This window comes from Pseudophryne corroboree, chromosome 11, assembly GCF_028390025.1.
Source record: "Pseudophryne corroboree isolate aPseCor3 chromosome 11, aPseCor3.hap2, whole genome shotgun sequence".
NCBI lineage: Eukaryota > Metazoa > Chordata > Amphibia > Anura > Myobatrachidae > Pseudophryne > Pseudophryne corroboree.
In genome coordinates this window covers 314,976,170-314,987,804 of record NC_086454.1, presented here as the reverse complement: position 1 = coordinate 314,987,804, position 11,635 = coordinate 314,976,170, and the positions used below count along the sequence as shown (strand labels likewise).

The following is an 11,635-nucleotide window of genomic DNA, read 5'->3' as shown; positions in this document are numbered from 1 at the left end:
GGGGGAACCACAGGACCTATCAGTGGGCTCACAACACACCTGACCTTATAATGAGAACTGCTGGTGAATGTAAGATAGGTCACATGACCGTTATATTTATGTTTGTTTAAATGTTCATTTTCTTTTAAAATCATGTATAACTAAACTCATGGTGATTATCTTAGGACTGTCTTCCTGGAAATAGATGATGATTTTTATTTTTAACTCTGGATCAGTTAATTAGAATAAACACAGCTGAAATGTGAACCATCTATTAGTGAGGTATAAAAATGGCTCATAATGACTCTGAGGTTTACTTCTGAAGAAGCTGAGCGACCTGGCTCAGAGAAACGCGTTAAGGCACTGCTGTGGAATCCCAACCTTTGTCCAGCTTGATCCAGATAAGGACTTTTCTGTCTACTTGGATTTCCAAGGACCAGACCTTCAAACCACTCCTTTTCAGCATATCCAGCAAGATCATGGAAACCCCTTGAACTATCTGCACAGACGAGCAATTGTTATGGAACTGTGTGAGAGGTATTATTAAGGGTATTACCAGCTGACTGCATAAATAACTCTAAGGAGGAGGAAATTTGCACCTTAATAAGTCCGGGATCACTAAAATAATGGTTGGGTCCTTATCAGCAATTTGAATCAATTAATACCTCAGAGCCAATCTTCATTTATATGGTTATTACTTTTTAATACTTTTATTCTTACATTTTTTAATGTGTGTGATAATCATGTTTATTATTAAATATTATAACTGATCCATTGTTATCTGTTTCATTGAATAATTGGTGACACAACTCCTAGCGCTGGTATCTTTCTGCATATTGACTTTCCTACCAAGCCATATAAATAAAGGATAATAATAATAATAATAATAATAATAATAATAATAATATCTGCAGTCTGTGTGTCTGTGGATCTGAGTGCTCAATCATTGCACCAGAGAGAGAATCTAGCAGATTGCTTACTATGATTATATGACCTACACAGAGCAGGCTCTAGGCATAATAAGGAAATGCCTAGGGCATCCAAAAAGCCTAGGGGAATAGCAAGGCTAGGGGAGCCGCCTATCACCTCCCACAGAATGCGTTAATGTATTACAGGTGTTACTGTCTATGTGCGCACGGGGAGAAGGGGGTACTGCAGCTGGTGATCACTGATCAGCACATACATGTGGGTGGAAGGGAGCGCGAGTGCTAAATTTGCGGCTGCAGTCTCTATGTAAGTGGTCCCCCTCGCCAGCCTCGGTATGCTGGTTCCGGAAGTTCTGCACTATGAATCTTTGCCTGCTTTCCCCCTCTAACCGCTAGCAGAGCAGCGTTTAGGGGACAGGGCCTATTGCCATGAAGTGCCCACCGCCCATGAGAGACCTGGGCTGTAGTCAGTTAATGTTTCTCCCGCTCACTCCCCCTACCGCTCTCTCTCTCTCTCTCTCTCCCTGACATTCTCTCTTGCTCCTCTCTTGACAGTGTATCTCTCTCTCTCCGACTCTTTCTTTTTCTCTCGTCCCTGACATTGTCTCTATCTCCCTGACAGTCTCTATCTCTCTTTTTCTCCCTGACCCTCTCTCTTTCTCCCTGACACTCTCTCTCTCTCGCTCTGGTATTGTCTCACTTCCTGACATTGTCCATCTCTCCGTGGCACTGTCTCTCTCACCCTCTTTATCTCCCTGACACTGTCTATCTCTTTCTCCCTGACATGGTCTGTCTCTCTCCTTCCCTCTCTCTTTCTTCCTAACACTGTCCATCTCTCTCTGACACTGTATCTCTCTTTCTCCATGACACAGTCTCCCCCCCTCTCTCTCTCTATCTCTCTCTCCCTGATGCTGTCTCTCTCCCTGACACTGTCTCTCTCTCTCTTTCTCCCTGACAGTCTCTCTCCCTCTCTCTCTCTCTCGCTGATACTGTCTTTCTCCCTGATTCTGTTTAGCTCTCTCTCATCCTGACACTGTCACCCTCTCTCTCTCTCTCTGACACTCTCTGACACTCTACCTCTCTCTCCCTGACACTGTCTCTCTCTCTACCTGACACTCTCTCTCCCTGACACTGTTTCTATCACCCTCTCTCTATCTCCCTGACAATATCTCTCTCTCTTCCTGACACACTCTTTCTCCCTGACACTGTCTCCCTCTCTCTCTCTCTCTCTCTCTCTGACACTGTCTCTCTCTCCCTGACATGGTCTTTCTCCATCTCTCTCTCCTTGATACTGTCTCTTTCCGTGACACTGTCCCTCTCTCTCTCTCTCCCTGACTCTCTCTCTCACCCTGACACTGTCTCTCTCACCCTCTCTCTCCCTGACACTCTCTCTCTCCCTGACACTGCTCTCCCTCTCTCTCTCTACCTGACACTGTTTCTCTCTGTCTCTCTTACACTGTCTCTCTCTCCCTGACACTGTCTCTCTCTCCATCTCTCTCTCTCTCCCTGAAACCGTCTCTCTTGCTCTCTCTCCCTGACAATGCCTCTCACTCTCTCTCTCCCCCTGTCTCTCTCTACCTGACACTGTTTCTCTTACACTGTCTCTCTCTCCTGTCACTGTCTCTCTCTTCCTCTCTCTCTCTCCCTGAAACCCTCTCTCTTTCTCTCCCTGACACTCTCTCTCCCTGACACTGTTTCTATCACCATCTCTCTATCTCCCTGACAATATCTCTCTCTCTTCCTGACACACTCTTTCTCCCTGACACTGTCTCCTCTCTCTCTCTCTCTCTCTCTCTCTCTCTCTGACACTGTCTCTCTCTCCCTGACATGGTCTTTCTCCATCTCTCTCTCCTTGATACTGTCTCTTTCCCTGACACTGTCCCTCTCTCTCTCCCTGACTCTCTCTCTCACCCTGACACTGTCTTTCTCACCCTCTCTCTCCCTGACACTGCTCTCCCTCTCTCCTCGACACTTTCTCCCTGACACTGTCTCTTGCTCTCTCTCTCTCTCTCCCTGACACTGCCTCTCCCTCTCTCTCTCTACCTGACACTGTTTCTCTCTGTCTCTCTTACACTGTCTCTCTCTCCCTGACACTGTCTCTCTCTCCATCTCTCTCTCTCTCTCTCTCTCTCCCTGAAACCGTCTCTCTTGCTCTCTCTCCCTGACAATGCCTCTCACTCTCTCTCTCTCCCCCTGTCTCTCTCTACCTGACACTGTTTCTCTTACACTGTCTCTCTCTCCCGTCACTGTCTCTCTCTTCCTCTCTCTCTCCCTGAAACCCTCTCTCTTTCTCTCCCTGACACTCTCTCTTGCTCCCCTCTTTTTTTTCTCCCCCCCCTTCTTAACACTCTCTCTCTCACTTCCACTTGCTCCCTCTCTCTCTCTCTTGCTCCCCCCTCCTCTCTCTCTGACCAAACTGCGCATTCATTGCAGCCCACTTGTGCAACTTACAATTACAATTGACTCTAAGAAGGCCACATCTTGGTGCTTCTCACATATGGCTGTACGGACGCTACTGGCCGCAATGGGGGTGTCACATAGAATAAGTGTCCCATGGGCGTTTAGCAGATACACGGGCTAATCAGAGGTGAGTGGATTTTACATGGTATTATCACTCACTGGAAGACACTCAGATTTAGAACCCCTGCATGCACGCTGCTCAGCATCGAGGGATGACAGCTGCTGCTAGCGTAATGCTCCTACTGTACTATGGGCAGAACATTGCCTGGAATACTTTCTACCTGATCTGCGTTTTTAAGCAACACTGCGACGGCTGTGATTGTGACAAACAAACTTGGCAGGCAGCTTCACAGACACACACACCTTTACAAATAGTATTGCAAATGTTCAGAAGACATTTCATGTGGTATGATTATATTTTCTGTTGTATGCTATTACAAACTAATAACACATGTACGCATGTACTCACAACACATGTACGCATGTACTCATAACACATTTATGCATGTACTCATATCACATGTACACATCTACTCATAACACATGTATGCATGTGCTCATAACACATGTATGCATGTCATCATAAATCATGTAAGCATGTCATCATAAATCATGTATGCATGTCATCATAATACATGTACGCATGTACTCATAACACATTTATGCATGTACTCATAAATGCATGTATGTATGTACTTATAACACATGTACGCATGTACTCATATCACATGTACACATCTACTCATAACACATGTATGCATGTGCTCATAACACATGTATGCATGTCATCATAAATCATGTAAGCATGTCATCATAAATCATGTATGCATGTCATCATAATACATGTACGCATGTACTCGAAACACATGTATGCATGTACTCATTACACATGAACGCATGTACTAATTACACATGTAAGCATGTTCTCATAACATATGTATGCATGTACTCATAATGCATGTACGCATGTACTCATAACACATGTACGCATGTACTCATAATAACACATGTACGCATGTACTCAAAACACGTGTATGCATGTACTCATTGCACATGTACTAAATACACATGTAAGCATGTACTCATAACACATATACGCATGTACTCATAACACATGTATGCATGTACTAATAGCACGCGTAGGACTTTGGTGGCAGGATGGCATTTATTTTATGTTTTTTGCACAATATACCACAACTGAATGCCATTTTGTTCTTTTGCACGGTAGAAGCGTCTTATTAATATGCTTCCAAAACATTTTAGAAGTAATGTGGTAAAAGTTTATATTTTTAGGAATGTCTGATGAATAATTCTGCGGAATGATGGAATGACATAAAAATAATGATGCAATTTACTTCCATTATTCACAGATATCACACTCTGCTCTTTGTATGTAACACTAACATCTATCATGGTCTGCTCTGGGGCCACTGGATGGACACAACGACGGGATGAGAGGCAGGATTCTGCATTAGCATTGTTTGCTGGCAATATCTCGCTATCCATTTGAATGGGTCTCCATTACGTTGTGGTAGGTACATGGTCATTGCTGGTCTTCATCACGGTCACTTACAACATTATAGTCAAATTCAAGCGCGTGTCCGGTGGATAAAACCTTGGGAACATAGAAGGTGGTGCCCGTATCTGTAATGCAAACTCATTTTAAAGCCCTGGTCTTCCATCCGACATAGGATTGTGCCTGATGCCAGGACTCTCTGAGATCTACAAATCATGGTCTGAGGTCTGGTCTTAGCATCTGTTGCTTGTTCATGACAATGAGAACGTATTTGTGTAATCAATGCTGGCCCTACCGTATACTGGCACCGCTGCTAGGTACATGGACCTTAAGCTAGGGCACAATATAAGTTAAACCACACTATAATACAACTCTCCTTCCACCCTGGCCTTGTCGGTCTGCTCAGGTACAGTGGAAGGGTTCTCGGGTGGTGGTTTCACTTTCTTCTCCCCTCTGACGGTAGCAGAATCCCTCACCATGTTGTAGTTACTGGTGGTCATGTACATGCTTCTCCGTTGGCTCTCCATCTGACCACACTTACACAACCTCTTAAAGGCAGTGCGGAACTTCTGAGACATGAGGTTGTAGATGATGGGATTAATTGCACTGTTAGCATAGACACAGACACGGCAGAAGAGAATAAACCAGGGATCTAAGTAAGGATTTTCCATGAATGAGTTCACTAGGACTAAAGTCCGGTAGGGCATCCACAGGAGTGCAAACAGTACAACCACCACTGCCAACATCTTGGTGACCTGTAAGGCAGAGAGAGACCAGTCAGATGCAAAGAGATACTTTCATATATGTTGGCATCACACCCACCCCCATTCTGAGGTTCTACTAAGCCTCAGATGCATAGCTGTAGTCTCCCTGCAACCAAAGTTAATAGTCTCATACCTTTCAACTGGGGCAATTCTCTGGCAGTTAGGGGCATATCTATTTCACTCTGCATTTTTAATGCAAAGGTGATCAATATGTTTTGCGTAAAATCGCAAAGTGAAAATTAACATCTTCACGCAATTTTGCAATCTCTTGCCAGGAGATGAGCTCCGACAGAGTCCGTCCCGGTGAAGAGCTGGAAGCAGTCTATCACACTGCTTTGTGGTTTGGTCCCTGAAAGCCAACGCACAAGAGACGCCGTCAGCCAGTGCATAAATCACCGTGGCCAATGGAGAGGTTGCCAGAGCATCCCTCTCTGTAACATTTTACAAGTTACAAGTCGGTAGGCTACTATAGGGTAACGCCATCTGGTGATGGTGTTATCCTATCAGGGCCAAACTCTGTAATGCTGTGCACCCTGTAGCTTGGTAAATCTGACAGCTTTGCAACCCCCACAGAACCCTTTGCTACCTCATTACAAAACTCTGTATTATTGTGTCTAAAAGCACCGATAGTGGTTAAAGAGTTTCCAGCCCCTAATATTGAAATATTGACAGAGCTTTCACCGCAAATAATCTCCCAATTAAAAGGGAATAATTTGTATATATGAAAAAATTACCAATATCTCTGTCTGTTAACCTGCATTCATGTTTGTTTGTAATAGGAGAATATCTTTTTAAGAGATACAAATAAAAGTTACATTTTAATTTTGTCACTGTAACATTGCAGTTTAATACTTTAAGAGTGCGCCCACAAAGAAGTCTTCTTTCTTCTTTTCTTTTGTAACAGGTACACAGTAAGCAATTACTGACTTCAGGGTGCACCACCAGTTAACTTCATAGCGGCATCTTGCCCAGATATCATAACAATACTGGTTCTCACATTCAATAATGATTTGATACCGGTGCGGAATCATACTGTACCTATGTTTTTTGTAACCTATGAGGAGGTATCTGCTGTGGTCCCTCCACGGTACATTTTTTTTATTGGGGGGGGGGGGTTACTTAATATTTGCAAACAGCTCTTTTCAGGAACTATCCCGCAAATATTGGGGCAGATGTATTAACCTGGAGAAGGCATAAGGAAGTGATAAACCAGTGATATGTGCATAGTGATAAAGGCACCAGCCAATCAGCTCCAATATGTAAATTAACAGTTAGGATCTGATTGGCTGGTGCCTTTATCACCTTGCACATATCCCTGGTTTATCACTTCCTTATGCCTTCTCCATGTTAATACATCTGCCCCATTATTTGATATATAGGCTACTTAGAGGGTGATTCAGACCTGATCGTAGATGTGCTAAATTTAGCACATCTACGATCAGCTTCCCTGACATGCGGGGGGACACCCAATACAGAGCTAGTCCGCCCCGCATGTCAGGTCCTACCCCGTCGTACAAGTACAAAAGCATTGCACAGCGGCGTTGCTTTTGTACTGTAGGAGTAGCTCCCAGCCAGCGCAGCTCCTGCATGCTGGTAGGGAGCTACTCGTCGCTGCCCGGGATGCAGCGGCTGCATGTGATGTCACACAGCCACCATGGCCCGCCCCTCCAACGGTCCGGGCACGCCTGCATTGCCCGGACTGCGCCCCCTAAACGGCAGGCCAAACGCCGCCGGCCCGCCCAGCGACCGCCTCTGCCAGTCAAACCGGCAGAGGAGATCACAGGGCTAAGACAGCCGTCGGCTGTCTGCCATGTGCTGGAGCACTGCGGTGCCGGCGCATGCGCAGTTCAGACTTGATCGCTGCTGTGCAAACATGCAGATCAGTGATCAGGTCTGAATTAGACCCTCAGTCTCAAAGGCTGGTTAATGCTCTGCAGATCTAGAGATGTCAGTAAATGAATGTCTTGCAATGTGCATTAGGTAAATGGAATGAATGCAATGCAAACTAAGACAATAGTACAGCGTCGGCATTGCGTCCAACTATGAATTAGCCAAGGGCGTAGCTACCATAGGTGCAGGGAGTGCGGCTGCTATGGGGCCCAGAGCTGAGAGGGGCCACCTTCCCTGTCACAGTTACATGTGTTATATACAGGGTGTAGCTACCATAGGTGCAGGCAGTGCAGCTGCTATGGGGCCCAGAGCTGAGAGGGGCCACCTTCCTTGTCACAGTTATATGTGTTATATACAAGGGCGTAGCTATCATAGGTGCAGGGAGTGCACCTGCTATAGGGCCCAGAGCTGAGAGGGGCCACCTTCCCTATCACAGTTACATGTGTTATATACAGGGTGTAGCTACCATAGGTGCAGGCAGTGCAGCTGCTATGGGGCCCAGAGCTGAGAGGGGCCACCTTCCCTGTCACAGTTACATGTGTTACATACAGGGTGTAGCTACCATAGGTGCAGGGAGTGAAGCTGCTATGGAACCCAGAGCTGAGAGGGGCCACCTTCCCTGTCACAGTTACATGTGTTATATACAAAGACGTAGCTACCATAGGTGCAGGGAGTGCAGCTGCTATGGGGCCCAGAGCTGAGAGGGGCCACCTTCCCTGTCACAGTTACATGTGTTATATACAGGGTGTAGCTACCATAGATGCAGGGAGTGCGGCTGCTATGGGGACCCAGAGCTGAGAGGGGCCATCTTCCCTGTCACCGTTACATGTGTTATATACAGGGTGTAGCTACCATAGGTGCAGGGAGTGCAGCTGCTATGGGGCCCAGAGCTGAGAGGGGCCATCTTCCCTGTTACAGTTACATGTGTTATGTACAGGGTGTAGCTACCATAGGTGCAGGGAGTGCAGCTGCTAAAGGGACCCAGAGCTGAGAGGGGCCATCTTCCCTGTCACCGATACATGTGTTATATACAGGGCGTAGCTACCATAGGTGCAGGGAGTGCGGCTGCTATGGGGCCCAGAGCTTAGGGGGGAACATGTTTCCTGCCAAAGTTACATGTGTTATATAAATTTTTCACCATTGGGTGATGCATAGGGGCCCTTATAAACTTTTGCCTTGGGGCCTACAATATATATATAGGTATTCTCCCGTACCTGCTAATTGTAATATAGTATAAAATGAAAGGGAGGGCATTATAATGTTACATAATATGAACTTGGGTAGAGTAATGTGACAGAATATGAGGTGAAGACATATTATGTCATAATGTGAATTGGTAGCTCTATAATGTGGCATAATGTGAACTAGGGCACTACTATGGTTCACAAAATAAAATAGGGCACTACTGTGGTTCACAAAATGAAATAGGGCACTACTGTGGTTCACAACATGAAATAGGGCACTACTGTGGTTCACAAAATGAAATAGGACACTACTGTGGTTCACAAAATGAAATAGGGCACTACTGTGGTTCACAAAATGAAATAGGGCACTACTGTGGTTCACAAAATGAAATAGGGCACTACTGTGGTTCACAAAATGAAATAGGGCACTACTGTGGTTCACAAAATTAAATAGGGCACTACTGTGGTTCAGAAAATGAACTAGGGCACTATTAGGGCAGTTGTTAAAATGAACAACTGCTGTGGAGAGGTGTCTCTCTAGAAGCATTGGGACAGGGGCCCCTTCAAAATGTTGCAATGGGGCTCACACATTTCTGGCTACGCCCCTGGAATCAGCCCATTATTTCCTATGACTTCAGTGTAGAAGATATACAGCAGAAAGCCTGCAGCAATTTGAGATGACTGAGAGCAATGACACACCACCCGCCACTTGTGTCTGACTCCTGCTACAAATGAACTGCAGTGGAGTGGTGGGATTATTGTAGTCCCCAGATCAATAACACGCTCCACACACACATGTATATATATTTCATTAATATGTGACTTTCTGCACAGCGGGAACGATGCCAACATGACTTGATCTTGTGTCATTTATTACTACCAGAGCTGAGGTAAATCTTAAGCTGTTATCTCAACGGGGTGGAGGGCTCAGCAGTAATTATATGGAGTGGAGAATCAATCGTATCCATCACGCAGCGCCTATATCGTTGGCCAGTGGGGTCCCCCCAGCCCTGTAAGCAATTTATAGTGTTTGATGTGCCGCGTATACATTCCACTCTCTGTCTTTTATCTGAAATACAAACTCGGAAAGAGCCCAGCGGAATTCCTCTGTTCTTTATGCTTCTCTCCTACTACAAAGCACTGAAACTTCATTCCGTTATAAAGGCGTCTGTGACTGGAACATAATTCACTGCGAACATCTTAGCAGTCAGTAAAAATAAAAAAAAATGTGACAAAGTGTAGACCCTCGTGGAATATTTATTTCAGCTGACGTTAGACTGTGTGCCCCTAACGTCTGTAATTATTGCCCATTCTTGCCCCCACCTTAGGGAAAAGTGACCATGATTCTGAGTAGCAAATATTCCACGCACAATGCAGATGTTCACACTTTTATTTGCAACGAAGGGGGTAATTCTGAGTTGATCGCAGCAGCAAGTTTGTTAGCAATTGGGCAAAACCATGTGCACTGCAGGGGGGGGGGGGCAGATATAACATGTGCACAGAGAGTTAGATTTGGGTGGGTTATTTTGTTTCTGTGCAGGGTAAATACTGGCTGCTTTATTTTTACACTGCAGTTTAGATTTCAGTTTGAACACACCCCACCCAAATCTAACTCTCTCTGCACATGTTATATCTGCCCCCCCCCCCCCCTGCAGTGCATGTGGTTTTGCCCAACTGCTAAGAAATTTGATGCTGCGATCAACTCAGAATTAGGCCCGAAAAGCTCTGTAAACATCCTAGGGTGCATATGTACGCCCAAAGGCTCTACTGGGATCAGAAATGGGGTGAGTGCCTGATCTTTCCCAATCCCCCAGTGTGAGGAGCTCCCAGCCCTGCAGCCCGGGACAAAAAAAATTGTAAGGCGTGATTGGGAGCTGCACGCAATTACGTCTGTGTATGGATTTTGTAGCAAATGACCTGCGTCGGGGCCTGCAGGTGCAACTTAGAAAACTACGTGTGATTCAGAGTCGTGCAGTTCTCTACTACCCACACTTGCCACTGAGTGGGCGTGGGACGGGGTGCTTGCAGGTAGGATAAGTTTGCCGTAGCTGCCGTGGATGCGTTGCGTGTGCAGGTGTGCGCTTTGCAGAGACCCCCATCAGCCTTCAGTCACCTCTTCTACACCAAGGGTCCTGCTGGTGCAAATGATCAGAGAACGGCTACTTTCCCCAGCGGATGGATGAGGGCTGTGTGACTCTGAGCTCAGGCGGAAAGCCGCATTAATTTCTGAATGCAAACGCTTTATCTGCATCTGCGAATCAGGCCCATCCTCCATTTCTATATTGCAATTTTTTTGTGTTTATCTTACTACATAATCTCTCACATAGGACGCGATGCATCAAAAGGTATAAATGCGGTTTGGCCGCATTTCTCATATGCACCAAGCTCCGGAATGCGATACATTTCAGAGCATGGACCCAGTAGGTACAGTATGTGCAGAAGCCTATGGGCGTCTTTTTGCAATGTGCACTGAGAGGGTTCCAATCGGATCCCACACAGTGTCCCCTGCGCGAGCACGTGTCATCCGATGCAGGCGCAGAAGGACTCCCGGATCATAAACCCGAAGTTCTTGTATTGCAAAGGACAGCTCTTTTATGATTTTTTTCAAGCATACGGCGTTACTAAATGCCGCTAGGCTTGTGATGAGTGGTGGCGGGATGCACATTCTGCCAATATACTTTTCGCTTTGATACATAATGTGATTTTAGTGCAGATTGTAAAAATATCTGAAGCTGTCTCTAAAAGCGGAGATGTTCTACAATCACCCCAGTGTGAGCGGTTACATAGATCTAACCCCCATCAAACCCACAATCTGAAACGTAATCTCATTACAAAACTATTTCCATTGAGGATTTTTAAATCAGTCTGGCAGACCATGGGGGCCATGGTGGGGGACACCCCTACTGACTCTGGCTG

General features: G+C 45.8%; 1 protein-coding gene across 3 annotated transcripts in view; it reads right to left on the bottom strand.

The window, feature by feature from the left end:
- Positions 1 to 4,523: 4,523 nt before the first annotated feature.
- The window catches only part of LOC134970219 (thyrotropin-releasing hormone receptor-like), an 83,268-nt gene continuing 76,156 nt past the window's right edge, over positions 4,524 to 11,635 (bottom strand). For all 3 annotated transcript variants that reach the window (XM_063946227.1, XM_063946229.1, XM_063946228.1), the window contains exon 4: positions 4,524 to 5,636. In XM_063946227.1, coding sequence (XP_063802297.1) covers positions 5,232 to 5,636 — 405 coding nt within the window. In that variant the 3' untranslated portion in view covers positions 4,524 to 5,231. The remainder of the gene's footprint in view (positions 5,637 to 11,635) is intronic.